Source organism: Cupressus sempervirens, chromosome 8, assembly GCF_028749045.1.
Source record: "Cupressus sempervirens isolate cs-2001-9-10 chromosome 8, ASM2874904v1, whole genome shotgun sequence".
Classification (NCBI taxonomy): Eukaryota; Viridiplantae; Streptophyta; class Pinopsida; order Cupressales; family Cupressaceae; genus Cupressus; species Cupressus sempervirens.
In genome coordinates this window covers 215,050,878-215,068,193 of record NC_143125.1, presented here as the reverse complement: position 1 = coordinate 215,068,193, position 17,316 = coordinate 215,050,878, and the positions used below count along the sequence as shown (strand labels likewise).

At 33.3% G+C, this 17,316-nt stretch overlaps 1 protein-coding gene across 3 annotated transcripts in view; it reads left to right on the top strand.

Moving 5' to 3' along the window:
- The window catches only part of LOC149542269 (ribose-phosphate pyrophosphokinase 1), a 170,272-nt gene that overhangs the window by 140,303 nt on the left and 12,653 nt on the right, over positions 1-17,316 (top strand). For all 3 annotated transcript variants that reach the window (XM_089797256.1, XM_089797255.1, XM_089797257.1), the window contains one exon: positions 11,789-11,858. In XM_089797256.1, coding sequence (XP_089653382.1) covers positions 11,789-11,858 — 70 coding nt within the window. The remainder of the gene's footprint in view (positions 1-11,788; positions 11,859-17,316) is intronic.

The following is a 17,316-nucleotide window of genomic DNA, read 5'->3' as shown; positions in this document are numbered from 1 at the left end:
ATATGGTTATTTATATAATTAATATTTTAACTAATGATGATTAACAATAGAGACATGTCTCATCCTCTCGTATTTATGATTCTTAAAATCTACATTTGGAAGACATCAATTATATTGGCAATGTTAGTACATTTGCAGAAAATGATCCATGTTACTCAACATGGTATCAAAGCTAGTTTGAGACTGTAAATGTAAGTAAGAAGGGAGAAAATGATAATGCAATGGCAATAACAAGAACTAGTAAATTGAGAAGGGAATTAAGAGGTCACCCAAGATGTGAAGTACCTCTGGTTTGATGACGTAGATGAAGGTAACTACTCCAATTGCAGAGCCTACAGAGATACCATTACAAGTCGACCACAACTGGGAAGGAAATAACTTGGCAGGCACAATGAAGGCTATTGTGTTGGGTCCAAAGTTTGCAAATGAATAGAATGAAAGATTTTATATATCCAGTTGAAACCAAATAATCAACTTGAGCCACGAATGTACAAAACATGGATTCAGTTATTTAAATTAATGAAGTAGACATAATCTCACAATCATAGCAGAACATATGAAATGAATGTTAAGGTGGCAATTTTTAAAAGCAAAGCTCTGTTTTATGCATGGTGGAATGTCTTGTTTTTGGGAAGATGACCTAAATAAGTTGATGCGTTAAAGATAGAAATGTCACGCTAAAGTTTTTTTGGTTGTGATTGGTCATGTGTTCATTACATTCTGCTGATGTCGTTTTAAGAGAATAATTTTTTTTTTATAAAAATGAAGCTATACGATGATATTAGGAAGTTGAATACGATTTTGTATGTTTGGAGGATGTGTTATGAGCAGAGTCATTTAGCCCATATCCACGAACGTCAACAAACAACAAAATATGAATTGGTACAAATGGAATATGCCAGACATGATCTTCATGTTATGTACCAAGTGGATTCTCACATAGGAATACAGTTTCGGTGGAGCAGTCAAGGAAATAAAAGGAGAAGGATGGAGATAATTGAACACCAAGCAAGGAAGAAAAATTAGAAAGTAACGATATCATCCGAGAATCATTGAGAGGGGACAAGTGTTCTGGAAGATTGGATAGAGATAAGAGACAAAGACATTGATGTAGTAGAAAGAGTAATTTTTGGCAGCAAAAAGGAAGAAGATATGATGGATATCACAGAATACAGAAGAGAGTATGTTTATTGCAGGTAAGCAATCAGAAATAAGACAGTCAACTGTATATTTATATCATGGACTTTCACAAGATAATTCCAAGGGTGATATGATGTTTGGGTTGTTATGAACATCTGGAGCGGTTGATTAGCTTATAAACACGTCAATACAACCTATCGAATCTCATATCAACTTTTAGTACCCGATAATAGCCAATAATGATAATTGATATGCTAGAAGATTAATATCTGTAATGAATTGACAGTTGTACTGTAGCATGAGATCAATAACTCAACCCATATTTTAATACCTCTGACAGGGATGGAAGAATTGCTTTATAATATATAAATAGGGCAGACAAATATGAATGGACAGAGATTACTAAAACATTGGCAGTTTACTATTTTCAGTCAAAGGGATATATAAACTAATATTTCAGACTTCCATAATTATGAGATGTTTGAGCTAGAATGGAGAAATAGACAAAAAACGTTCTGCCATGATCAAGAGCAGGGAGAAAAGATTGGAATTACACATCCGCATAAGCATAGAGGAAGTAAAAGGATTCAAATGGTATAAGGGAACAGGGATAGAAAGAAAAGCATGGATACGGGGAGACCCGTCTCTCACCTATAATTCACGTCCCGTAGACCGAGACATGTCTCCAGAGACCCCAAAAAAGCTTGGAGACTTCATGACAAAGTCTCCTGAAGTCTCCCAGTCTCCTAATCCAAAAAGTGAAGTCTCTCCCAAGTCCCCTAATAAAATATAAATGTAAAATATAATATTAAATAATTTTATATATTTTAGCCCTCATTTTAATTTTTTTAATGCAAAAATTAAGACCAATGAGATACAATATTGTGATTATGTGAGTTTTGAAATATTTGACTATATTAATGTGACATTACTATTATTATTTACTTTAGTTTTTTAGTTTTATAGTATTAGTATTTCAAATTTTGTATTTAGTATTAGACTCTTTAAACATTAGAAAAAAATGCCATCTCCAAGTACCCTTGTCTCCCATTTTTGAGAAATTGCCGTATCGGTACTAGTACTAGTACCAGAGACCTCCAAGTCTCCCTGTCTCCCGGTGACCTTGAAGAAAAGCAATATCGAATAGGAGGATTCAAAGTACACATAGAAAAATACTACAACATATCATAGAAGAAATTAATCATTTTATTCAGAGCACATAGGAGGATAGGAAAGCAATAAGGGGGATAAGATTAAGTGTTTATACATATACAAAGAAGATTTACCAAATAAGAGTTTAAGGGGAGACTAATCACGGAAGAGGCGACTAGAGAACAATTTCAGGTGCCAACATTCTAACCAGAATATTAGAGAATATGAATCAGGGATAATTATCATTAACACTAACTTCAAATACTATTGGAACAAGAAAAAGCACGAAGACCATAGCAAACAAGGATGAGATACTATTATCTATAAGTTCAATTCTAATAATTCTGATATAATCATTATGTTATGAAAGGCTTATAGCTCATCCTATACTTCTATTACAGAATAGAACTACTGAAACTTGTTTGTTAAAAAATGGTTTTTCGAATAGTCAAACTTTGGGAAGTAAAGGAAAATTCCAAAATAAACTTAATACCATTAAATATATCTGAGAATCCGGTATAAGAAAATTATATGAAGCTTGGAGGGTAACAGAAATAGGATTTTGAATTGTGAGTAAAATGTTGATGAAATGCTTGGGAATGAAAAGACATTGCTAAGTGCAAATAATGGACATTACAATATAAGATTAATAAGAGGAAGTCTTTGCAATTGGATTTGAAGAAATTTAGTCTCAAATATCATAACATTAGACAAGGGACATTACAAACAAAGGCTGATCATATCCAGTAGTCATTTGCACCTAGAACTAAAAGAACACTTCTCTAAAATTTATCTGCAAAAAAAATAAGAATATAATTGAAACCATATATATGATTGATCTTGAGTTTTCCAAAGAGATGGCATGTATGACTTCATCATCAATATTAGCACTTCACAAACTGATGACAAGATTAAAGTTGTGACCACCATGATTTCAAAGAAATTCAATAAATCTATTGGCATAATGAATCTTATTGGAAATTTTATTTATTTATCTTTAAATGTTCTCCATCCATTGTCAAAATAAGATGGCATGATATATATTTCAATATGCTTGAGAGAACTTTATTCCAATCCATATTTTATGGGCCCTATTTGATCCTTTGACGCTTTGTGCCATCAATATGAAATCGAGATTGGGCGTAACTAAAGTTGGGCAATGTATGATATATATGTACCTTGGTCATGCCCTTTGTTGACAAATTGGTGCAGTTGTTACAAAGACTTGTGCAAAGTTAAATTAATCAAGAGACAATCCAAAACATTATTATAGCCACATGGAAATATAGAATGGTAACATCACATTGTGGGGAGGGAAAATGAACAATGTTCCATTCCCACTTGAACCATCATTAGAGGGGAGATGTTCTATCTATGTGCAAATAAGTATTTCATATATTTGAGTATTACATTTATCTATTTGTGTTTCTATACATACTAGCGATTTGCCTTGATCTTTTCCTTTATGTCTGGAATGTTCTTGCAGGAAAAGAAGGTTACTACTTTACACATGCCACTAAACATTTTGCAAACACAAAGAAGCTTTGATCCATAATTCATTAAGTTGGATAAAGTGAGACTCTTGAAGCGAATATCCTTGATGATTGAGAATATGATTATTCTCTCATTAAGGAGTTTGACACTTCTTCAAAGCCAATGTATGAGCTTAGAAGATTGATATTCAGAGGGAGTCTAAAACTACATGTGTATGACTGCATGATTTGATGGGCCGACTTGTCACCTGAAGGTTGAAAGATTAATATTAGATTCATAAGGAGTTCGGAGGCATCGTTGGGTGTAGAGAGTCTCAAAGGGATACAGGACCTGATTTCCCAGGGTCATTGTTCTGAGGGAGAATTTTTGAGGTGCAATCCTTTGTGAATGATATCTTCTCTATTAGGAGAAGTTCTAAGTGAAATTCTTTGTAATGAATTCTTCTCTGAGAGAGAATTGAGGTGAAAGCATTTGTACCACCCTCTGACTTGGTTCATCATGGTTACTATTTTGCATATGATATGTAATGAAAGGTGACGATCTTATAAAATGTATACCTGTTATCATGTGTTACATCCCAAATTTTGACATAATTTTAAATTATTTCCAAAGTTGTTAGACTGAACAAATTTTTCTTTCATAATCATGTGAAGTAGGTAGTTATTTATATCCATTGTATTAATTGTTAATGAAGATGGTCGTTATCCATTATTTGTCATGTGATGTTTAGCACTTGCTTGATTTAGGAATTATGGTTAATAATTAAATTCTTTTAAATGTTTGTCTGAAAATTATTATGGAACTTGTTATTGTTGTGGAAGTATTGCACAAGTGATTGCAGGAGAAGATGAAGGGGGGAAGCATTGCTAAACGGGATCAACGGAATGGGATACTAGCTTAGTCCAGTCGTCAGGTTGATAGGTATGACCCTAAATTGCCTTGGTAAGGACCTAGCGACTTCAGTATACAATTGAAGGACCCACATGAGCTATTAAATAAATAATTTAAAACTTAAATTAACTTACTTAAAATATAATACGTACCTCAAAGGTTTTGATAGATCTTTCACCATATTATGATAATATATATCAATATACGTACACATAGATATTAAATAAAGTGACACCTTAATATTATTTTATTTATAGTAAAATGGTGCCACCTCACAAATATTTACATGCATGTAGATAGATATAAACCATAAATATTTTCGATTTATAACCTTCAAATCTTCTTCCATCTTTTTATTCTTTTTTCTTGTTTGAAACCGATTGAACACTTGGCACATTTATTTGGCGTTCAAGAGCCAAGACATTTCTTTTATGTTACGACTTCTTGGAAGCCAAAGAGACTTATTATCTCTTAATATTATGAAGTTGAGAGAGGTGGAAGACATTCATTTTTCAAGCACCTGACTCCCATGTTTATCACCCGTCTTCTTCCAAAATTCCGATCGCGTTTATTTTAGCACCAATATCTCTGCAAATATCATTAGTAACCAATGCATTGTTCCTTCCACGATTTCTTAGTTTATACTGATGTTCTGTTTTAAAGCATGAGCAATCTTCATACTGGTATTTGCGTTCAAGACCTCTCCTGTAAAGAGAGAGGTAGATTGATTAAGTGTCCAACAAGACATCATCTTTCCTTCCATATTATATTAGGTTATGTGGTGAACCGAAACCCAAGTATTGCAATATGTTTTCTTTATCAGTTGTTATTGCATTCTTATTATAACAGAAAGCTACAGTTTACAACATGATGCAAGTCATTTTACTTAACATCATAGGATTGACCTTCTCTGAGTTAGTTTGTTTATGACAAATAAAAGCCAAGAAACCATGTTATGAAATCATGATTTATTTATGGGAGTGGAATCAGAATCAAATGACATTTTTTGCAAGTCTTGTAGAACACATTTTTCAAATCATAGATTGTGATAAGATGGAAATATATAATGATCATGAATCAATAGATAGGGCCGGCTGCTCTGAGATCCGAGCACCTAGGACTCATTGGCTGTATAGCCATGGAAAAGGTGAAGAGATGAGATGGAATCTGCATTGACATAAAAATAAAAGTAAGATATGATAGAATAAATCTAAAATAATTTCACTTAATAGCTCATGCTCGTCCTTTTTATTGTTCCCGTGTTGTCAAGTCGAGCGGTGGTGATTGGGTCATTGAACCCATCAAAAAACCTTGGCCAATGTCATTTTAAGGCATATTTGCCATCTATGATCACTTGATATCAGTGGTGTCAGTTATTCAGACATGTTCGTCCATAACTGTGCCGACATTCTAAACACCAGAATGCTCAGGTGGTTGGATTAAAAGTAGCCCAAGCCCGATCCTGGGGTAGGGAGGGCCTTTCTAATTCATTAGATTGTGTGGGGATATGTATGGTCCAAGGTTTGGAGGTTAAGCTTAAGTCAATGCTTCTCCTCTTACCCAAAGTCGAAGCTTGAACAACCAACTAAAGACCCACTAGATATTACTTGTATGTTTTCCTTTTTTTATGTTAAGCATTTACTTTACTTGTATGAAAGATAGTTAATCGTTATTATAGTTATTTCAGTTGATCATTATTACAATTAATTTTGTTAATCGCTATTCTAGTTATTACAGTTGATCATTGATATAGTTATTTCAGTTAATCGTTATTATAGATATTTCAGTTGATCATTGTTACAGTTATTTCAGTTAATCGTTATTATAGTTATTACAATTGATCATAGATACAGTTATTTCAATTATTTTGTTCAATGATTTGTTGGGGAAAACTCTTTATGGATCGTCTTATTTTGTTATGAAAAACCGTTTGTTACATTATGAAAGACCTCATTAAGTTGTCCCAGAGTGTTGGAAGTCATGATAACGAACGTATCATGATCAGACTTCATTAAGTTGTTGTCCCAGAGTGTTGGAGATCATGATACTTGTCATGATAGAGACTATGACATTGTGATTTCTTGTTATTTGATGGACTATATTAAATTGTTGTCCTGGAGTGCCGAAAATCATATAACTCATAGTCTTCTAGGATATAACATATTCTTTTGGTAGGCATCAAGGATTTGATGCCAGTGCACATACCAAAGAATATACGTATGAATAATATCATATGATTGATATTTCTTGTTGAATCATACTACAGAGTATATTGAATATAACATCTAAGTAGATGTATTTATGTTGATATCCTTAAATATGCCATTCCAAAAATATCATACTGAGATGATATCTCTTCATATACTCAAGAGCATAATGTGTTCCATATCAATCCTACCTAACTAAGAGGAAGTGTTAAGTTTGTAGTTGCAGTTAGATTGATTCGATCATGAGATGCATTGTTGATGGTAAATCCATTAGATAAATATTCTTATGTATATATATATATATATATATTGAATAGATTATATTATATATATAATAATATATATATTAATTATATAAATAACCATATGTATTATATTATTATATATAATAATATATGAAAAACGATATGGTTATTATATATATTTAATATATTAACTAGTGATGATTAACTATAGAGACATGTATCCTCTCATATTTATGAGTTCTCAAATTTGCATTTGGAAGACATCAATTACATTGGCAATGTTAGTACATTTGTAGAAAATGATTCATGTTACTCAACAAGAGAAAGGTGGAGGAAAAAGTGGAACAACCTCAACCAGTTTGACTTATCTCTAACTACTTTGACTATATTCAAAGTTGCATGCCTAATACAATTGCAACTTAATTACATGAGCTTGTTGTACAATTGCATGTTATATAGTACTTACAAGTTACAACATAGATGCTCTTTCCATGTAACTTTCCTACTGCTATTCTACTTAAAGCATATGGAAATCTAATTTGCAGTATTCACATGGTATCAACCAGCTCTCCCGACCTTTGTAGGGACTTGCGTACAACTGCAGCATCTAGTTCGTCAGTGTGTTGCGAGATCCTTGTAATCTTCTTGAGTACACTTGTTTCTCCAAATATCTCGTTGTTACAAATCTCCATTTGATTTTGAAGATTCTTCAATGAATATTTCTAGCTTGCAAATGTATCCCTTACATTGATGTTGAAGTCATCCACTTCAAGCTATAAGTGGATGTCCTCTTCGAACTTTGTGAGAACATCTTCTTGATTCTTGAGTCCGTTATCTTCAGTGATGATTTTGCATGATAGCCCTCTGAATGCCTTTGTGATCATGCTTTCTTGGTTAGTTAGCCTGGCTATTGCTGCCTTTGCATCTTTTATAAGTCCTTGTAGAACTTTCTCTTTGTTGGTAATCACATATGCGTAATTATGGTACATTTCAACAAACGTGATGACTTCGTACTTACACAAGACGTCCAAATCAATCTCCATCATGTTGTTTTAGGCACCAAGTTTTCGTCCGATGACTCGAGTTGGTGATTGAGTGACTTGAGAATGTCATTCAATCCAACAGTAGTCTCTTTCCCTTTTGCTGATGTAACTTCTCTTGACATCGCTGAATGGTGTGCCCACGCAATTGTCACATGAGAGTTCCATAGTAAATGAACATTGTCATATGAAGGGTCCATAGAAAACTTGTGTGTGTAAAAACACAGATTCGAGCAAGGTATGTATAGGGAAAGGAGATGGAATGTAGCGAATGAGTAAATGGATCAAACTCAGAATGACTCAAAAATTACTAGAATAGCCAAAAATGTTTTTTTTTGGAGTGGATTGCATATGTGGACAGTGAGCTTAAAAATGTGCTATAGTGTAATGAAATGGAAAAAATAACATACTTTAATAGGTGTAAGTCATATGTATCTGATAAGCATGTGGGAAATTCTTCTTCATCCATAAGACAACCATATGGAGGTTCAAGTCTTGCACTTGTATTCTCATGAGGGGAAAAGAGGGACTTGCTTCCATATTAGAACAAGAGTTTATCCCCAACTGCACATGCAAGTAAATGAGACCTTGCATAGGCAATTTGAAGAAGAAGACAAAAGAAAATGAAGTGACAACATATATACAAAACCATGCAAAACTGAAAATGGAAATGATGAGACTTGCATACACAACACACCAAATATATACAACAAAAACCTTATGAAAAACAACAAGGAATCATACCCTTTTATTAGCAGGTAACAGAAGAAGTCGTTTGAAACGCTTGTGAAAAATCTGAAAATGCAATCAAAGATATTTCTTGGATTTAGAAAGATTGCAAGATGAAGTGTTAAATAGGCTTAGAATATTGACTTGATCCTTGCAAGAAATAAGTCAAAATTAGTAGCTTGCCAAGTGCAGGAAGTTAGAGCGAAAAAAAATTGCATCACTTTAGCAACCGTTTTGACCAAGCAATGTGCAACATGCAAAGAATTTGGAAAATGATGTCCAAAGAATATCAAGTGATTTAGAAAACTTGAATGCAAGCTAGGAGGGATAGGAAATGCTTTCAACCTTACTTGATCCAATCACTTGTTGTTTTAATAGTGCAAATTGCTCAAAACTAGGGTGTTTTTTGAATAAAAGCGTTCCCTAGATGGTTTGATAAATGAAGAAAACACTCAACAAATTCCTTTTTTGAGTAGCCGAATGTAATCTTTGGGTGATTTTATGCAAAAACGACCCTTAGATCATAAAAAACAATCAAGAAATGTTCAAGATATGAGTGTTTGAAAGCTGAAAAATCCATTTTTGGAGAAAAACGCCCAAAAATGTGAAGTTATGAGAGCAAAAAAAATGTGTTTTTGGACTAAAAATTGTCACTTTTGGGTGCTTGATAAAAAAGTATCATGTTATGAAGTAAAAAAACACTTTTTGGTTGCTTTTGCATGTGAAAAATGTGCTAAAAAACCCTCCAAATGCAAGTTGTAAGTTAAAAACAGGATTTCTTTGTGCAAATGCAAATATTATAATGCATGCAATGTGCACCAAAATCGCCACTTTGTGTTTTACATTAAGGACTTAGTGCAAAACGCACTTTTGGAGACTATTTACATATTTTTGAAAGACATGCAATTGAGTGAAAAATCGCCTCTTTGCCTTGGTGGGGTTTTAAAATATGAAAACATATTTTAAAATGCATGTAGTTGGGCCAAAAAATGCCACTTTGGCTTAGGCTAAGTGAAATGGATTTTTAAATATTACATACACATGCCATTGGGTCCAAAATCGCCCCCTAGTGGATTTACATGTAATTAAAACATGTATTTTAACTTAAAAAGTTCATTATGTAGCAATTTTAAACAATGTAGATGTAATGGGTTAGAAAAACCCCATTTAAATGCATTAATATATATAAAAATGCAACAACATATGTAAATGAGTAATATTTTCCCACGTACATTAATTAAATAAGTTTAAAATATGTAAATACATATTAAAAACCTACTTAACACATTAAAACATGTTATTGCATATAAAAAGTCCATTTAAATTAATGTTGGGACTTATAATTCATTGGAAGTGGTTTTTTATAAAGTATTTTGCATGTGGATGTATGCAATATGAAATAAAATTCCCACTCTACACACTTAAGTTGTCTCATATAATTATGTTTAATATTTAACTATAGTTTTTAATAAAGTAACATGAGAAATAGTCTTGAAAAAGACTATTTTCATAAAACATAAAAAACTATGGTCAAATCAACTCAAAATGAGCTGAAATTTTAAAGTGGACCACAATATTCACTTTAAATACCAAATATAATCTTATGTCATGCAATTGCCATTTAAAAACCCACTTTTATGAGGTTTTTAATAAAAATATGCAGTTGACCTTAAGAACCTCACTTTTTACCTTATAACTTGAGCTAGACAACTCCAATTTGGACATAAGCTAGCTTGAATTGAGCGGAATTCCAAGGGCTATTCACGTAAGGCAAAAAAAGACCAAAAACTATTTATAACACAAAGAAAAACAAAGAAAAGAGGTGAGAGTTTACCAAAAATTGATGTTTGCAGTGCGAGAAAAATAAACTTTTACCAACAAACAATTGGGAATAATGTTGACAAAAAAATTTCTAAAGAACACATACACAAGACTACACGAAGAACAATTTAGAGATAATGAATTGTTTTCATGACGCCTCATCAATGTGTTAAAACAAAGAGGATGCACCTATGAATCAATGAGAAAATTCTGTAGGGGTGCCTCAATTTTGTGAAGCCAGAATTGAGGACAACAAAATTTCAATTCACTTTCAAGGTCACACATTCTTTGTGGTGACATTCTATTACTAGGTGATTTTTGCTACTTTGTATATAACTAATTCCTAATTATCGAGCATTTATTTAATAATTTATTATAGTATAAAGTATTTTGGAGGTAGGCAAATATAGAAATAATTACAAATACAATCCAAATTAAGAATGAAACATTTATTTCATTTGTCACTAAGGTTCTACTACATATCTAATGAATTTATGGATTTCAGCTCTTTGTTCTTTTAGTGATCAAATGCAAGTTATTACAGCTATGGCCACACAACAATGAAAACAATATCAAAAGTTCATTCACCACGTACTTGGTTAGAAGCTTTGAACTAAACCCTTGTATCCTTGGATGGACATACCCTACATTCTTCTTTTCTAATGCTCACCATCTTCGTTGATTTATCCATGCAAGAGAATTCATTGCGTCAAACGTTCAGGTTTTTCCTGTATAAGTAATTATTAAAGAGAGTTGATCATTCAACATACCCTTTCAAAAATCATTAATTACACATTTAATCCTCTAACAATTCACAATTAAATTTTGTTTCATTTAGCAAGCTTTACCTCATTCACATAAATAAAACGGATACTAATCCTTGTACACATTTGTGTAAAAAGTTCCATAGCAATTGCAAAAATTCAATGTTATCACAAAGCTATATATATTTTAGTTTCTCATGTAAGTTCTACAGTTTTATCATTCATAATTGTCTACTTATAGTAGGGGATGTCAAAGCAGGATTTTTGTTTGGGTATGCAAAGATGGATGGACATGTTTTGTGCAGGTCATGAATCTCATTGGTGATGTTAAAGGCAAGGTAGCTGTCATGGTCGACGACATGATTGATACAGCTGGTAGGGCTCTTATATCAATTATAGACTACTATTCACTTAGTCTTAATTAGATATTCTTTTGCTTGTGCTTAATATATGATATATTATGTGAAAAAAGGTTTAAGTTCTACTTGTGGTTGGTGTTAAGACTAGACACATCCATAGCAGTCTATTAGTAATTATTCAACCAATAAACATGCATTTAATTGTGATTTTGAAAGATAGATGGTGATCTGCGTGGGTAAACTATATCCGCAACTCGTTTGGATTTCATTTCCTGTTTAAAATATATAAATCTAGGTGGTGCATCTTTCACATTCAAAATCATAGTGATCCATATAGCTGTTTTGGTATTCTTTCTGTTTTGTTTACTATATTATTGAATTTGTGCTCATGTCAAAACTTCCATTTAATTCTTGTGTATATTTTATGATTTCGTTTTGATGGATAAATGGAGGTTCCATTGCTATCTACTTCTTTGCTAAAAACAGACAAGTAGAATAAAAATTCTACGGACAGAAGATGTCAAGACACTAGCATTTGCAGAGTTACTGTAGGTGCCGAGCACACACTAGATTACATTATCCTTAGGAAGAGAAAAGAACAAATGAAGGAAAAATGCCTTATGATAAAGGAGTTGGACAAAATTATAAATCATAAGATGAATGAAAATCAGCAGACATGACATGCCAGAATGGGTTCCCACACTTGTCCATGCTGGCTATCAGTGTGGCATATCGAAGTGGGGACATAGTCCATGAAGCTGATGGCCAGTGCTAGGAACACCATCCTGACTAGCCTCTGTTGAAGCATGCTTGTAGCTTGTTTAAAACAAATCAGTTGCATCCTTTGCACTCCCATTTCTGCAGCAAAACTTTCACCCATGCTATGCATCTCTTTACTTATGATGGAATATGTTCTTACTCACAAACCCTTCTGACCTACTTTATATGACCTTTCCACTAGACACACATGTATACTTGGCCTTCAAGCATACAAAAGTTCCCCATATTTATGATTTTCACTCCTCCATCCGTTGGGATAATCATGCCACTTGTATGCATGTGGTAAAGTTTTCTGATTTCTCATTGTACATGGTCAAGCTCTCAAATCTCATGTTTACTGCCCTAATGATCTCAGATGCCATTGTATATCAAAACTGCAGTTTCAAGAGTGAGCACGTAATGACCTGCTTCTTCTCCAACACACATTCTAGGGCTGTTTTTCTCAGTTAGGAATATGGTTGACGATATCCTCAAATCTCTCCACTAGTACATGTGATACCATTTGACATCACACAATTGAAAAAATGTTCCACTTGGATGGGTCTTCTCCCAAAGTTTAATAGGCTTTATAGGAAATAGGAATTTCAATTTTTAATCATTGTTCTTCAGATGTATGTGCTGACTATACTTGATATGTTGCATCTGTAACCTGTAATAGTACTTATTGATATCTGTGTGTGTTGTTACTTTGTCAATGAATATGTATATGCTATTAAGAGGTCTGTCTCCCATAGAGACATGTCTCTTGTTAATATCTTAACTCACATTAGTTATCACAAATGATATTTGCTTAAGTTATTATCATGATTATAATATATGATAATAATTTATATATATAGATAGTATAAATATGTAAAGTGTATATATATATATATATATCTCTTTTATATAGTGTACATACATATATATTATATCTACCTAATAATTTATTATCAATAATGGATGCTCTGTGATAATAATAGTGAATGATAGATATCAAATCTTTAAGGCTTATAGGCCATTCAAACATTGGATTTTATTGATTGGAGTCATCCGATCAAAGCTACAATCATTAACTCTCCCTCTTAGCTAGGGAGGATCATTTCTATCCCAAAAAACAACACAGTGTACTATTGTTACCTTACGATAACATCATGAGTATGGTACATTCATGAACTTCAGCCACAAGATATTCACCATACTTATATCTTTCTTGGCATGTGCGCTGACATCAAGTCTCGTGATGCCTACTGAAGAAGATATTTGCACATGGTTTCTCTACTAATACTAAGTTTCATAGTATCCACCATGCAATATCTCAGTAACTAATTACATAGTTACATAAGAGATATGCATTGTCATGATCTCCATAGACATCATCCATATGATGTCCATCATGATAGCAAGTTAAACTATTGTTAAGATTGTCACCGTACAATAGTAACCGTACTCGAAGTTTTCACAATATCATGTAATATCTCACATGACATCCGCCATGAACCATATCAGAGGGTGGGTCCCCCATGAATATTTCTAGAGGGTTGAACAAGTGTTTTTACCTCTAAACTTCTCTTTCACAGAGAAGAATGCATTAAGGTATATCTTAGTAAATTACTGATGTTGACTTTCTTTTTAAGGGCTCTAACCCATAACTCCAAGCTCGTCTTTAATAATGTACAAACTTCACTTTAGCTGAAGGCTTTGGAGAAAATATTAGTAGTTAGTTCTTCAGTGATAATGCACTCTAAATGAATAGCATTCTGAGTAGTCATCTATGGTTTAGGCATCCACATAAAGGCCTTTTTGGTCTACACCTATGGAACTTCATCTCATGAATCATAGTCCTCTGACTGTTACAGTTTCTTGATCACTAGAGAGTCCATCTTGACGTGGTCTACTGCCTCTGAATCAATATGGCTAAGATCCTCAAAAGTTAACTGAAGCATATCCTCTATCTGCTTCCTCTGTCAAGGAAGCATACCTTGATTCAAAGTAACATGAGTGAAAATTGTTGATTTATCCCCTAGCTTGACAACACTAGATATTAAGATAACGTGGTTCCCTTTTGAAGCTTCAAGTATGTTAATGTTTAGCATCGAAAGAAGCAAAACATGAATCTCTTATGCTACCACTATTTGCTATGCATCACAGAGCTATAAGCATCTGAATTATTGATAGTGAAGAAAGCATATTGTTGACCAACTTATATTGGTCAGGCTTCATATTATCAGCGACTTTAATGTCTTGCTTGTATCGGGTCTCATACCCCGTGCTTTGCCTTTATCATGTATTGATCATTATCGGGCCCTTGATGTATTATTGGGCGGTGGCTTATAAACTCGTTTTGGCCAGTTATTCTTAACTAACATGCCTCCAAAGAGGCATGTCCCTATGTGGCTCTTGGGCCACGCAGAGACATGACTCTTCAAAGTCATGTCTTTTACTGCCTATATATATACTTACTCACTGCCATAGAGAAAAGTATCAATCCAAGGCATCCGAGTACCTGCAGAGAAATATCAATATTGTTTAATATTATTGTTATCACCTTCACCTCTTTTGTTATACAGCGATCCAATGCATTAACCATTGCTGAAGGAGGAACACTGTCAAAGATTTTGCTCCAAGTTACAGTTAGAAATAAGTACTTTTATTCTACATAATTTAATTCAGAACTTATCTACAAGCATTATTTTGTAATTGTTTATCTATCAGAGATCCACTATACTTAACATGGTATCAAAGCAGTGTTACTATTCTAGGGGAGTTATTCTCAGAGAAAAATAGATGTTCATAAGGTTATCAGTATTCATGTGGAGTTATCAAATTAAGGAAACCCTTTGCTGGATAGGGAATACGATTGAATCATAGTCGTATCTACGTTTCTCAGGTTGAGCTCTACTTACAAGCCTCTATATATAAATGGAAATAATGATTTGGATGTCAATGGATCGGGAGGGAATGATTCACAGGGAATCTGATACGATGCGAGCCTTCATAGCTTTAGGTGTCTGATCTGCATACAGAAGATTGTGGCGAAATTGGTAGGTGCTATAAACAAAAGACACGTTGATCCTGCCAAGTTGAATGTACAAGGAAAGATTATGTAAATATTGTCAAACCCATATGAAGAACTGATGATATTCATAGTGAAGCACTGGGATGTTCTCTTATCGTCACTCCTCACAGCCAAGTGTGGGACTCCGAGTTTCCAAGTTACTGCAACTCGCGCGTTCATTCTTCTATTGCCCTTGCTGACTTACTACTTGATATCAACTTTTGTGGTTGATGAATCACTGTGGAACCCCCTTGGCCACAAAATATTGACCACAACCAATGAGGAAGAATGTGAACAACAACCAAACATGAAGACAAGTGCCGCATAGGTGTGAGTCTGCTTTCACTTGATTTACATGGAGATCCATACAGATCTGGAAAATACTGGTCACATCAAAGTTTTAGTTGAAAAATAAAATTCAGTTATAATATTATAAAGTCAAGCCAAATACGATAACGCTCTCGGCATTCTTTGTAAATAATCTAGAATGAAAAATTAGAATAGGGTAAGGATAGTACCATTTGGATTTGAATAGCTTTAGAAACAGTCAAGAAAATATCATTCTACATCATTGGGGCAAGGAGATTAATGTATCAAGGTTGTAAACCAAAGACATATATCAGAGAGTACACATAACCCTTGAAGCGGTAGATATATACACTTATTGATGGCAGTCTATTAAATAGAAGATAGAGAATGACCTAGTATAAGAAATTTGGGTAATCTATAAGAAACATATATATAGAAAAGGCATATATCATCTCAGCAAAAGTTATATTTAGCTTTTATGAACAACGTGGAATACCAAGTCATTATTCAATATTGGCAACGAAGCATAAAGAGAATGATAATCACATAGGTATTAAGTAGAGATTTCAATTGCAGAAGTCACACACAAAAGATAATAACGATGACAATAACCAATGACAAGGGCATATAGATGTGATCTAGAATTACTTTTAGCGAATGCTACTAACAAGATTGATTAAATTTTGTACCATGAATTAAACCTCATGTGAGTGGAGATGAAAGAAATATATGTAACATCATTTAAACTTATTTGGAGATTATTAAAGAGATTGTGGACGCATACAAACCTACCCTCAAATGCAAATACCGAGGATAAGCATAGAGGATGTTGCACAATCCAAATTAAGATAACCAAATGAATGAAGAAGTGAAATTTAAGAATAAATATGATGAGTTTGGATTGTGGTCCCGATCAAAATGAGAATGAGCCCCCGCCACTATTTAGACATTGGCAATGAAGCCATTTCTAAATGAGTGATTGGAATATTGGGAAATGAGATTGGTAAGGTAAACAAGATTGAGATTCAGAGGGAGCCTGTCATGTTATTAAGGCAACCTTGAAGGAAGGGAAAAGACTGAGGATGCTATTTAGTGGCAAAGGAAGACAAACAAAACATTGTTTATATTAAATGAAATCTTCATAACAATGCCCTCACTCAATGTCGAGATTTTCTAAAGACCAATTTATTAGTGATTAAGTGTAGCAAGCCTAAATCTGAGGTGATCCATCATGGAATTTAAAATGGTAAAGTGAAGGTATGATATATATTGTGTTTTATTCCAATGTTATAAATCTATTAATTCATATTATATAAATATCTACGAATTAACTATTATTGAGTATTAT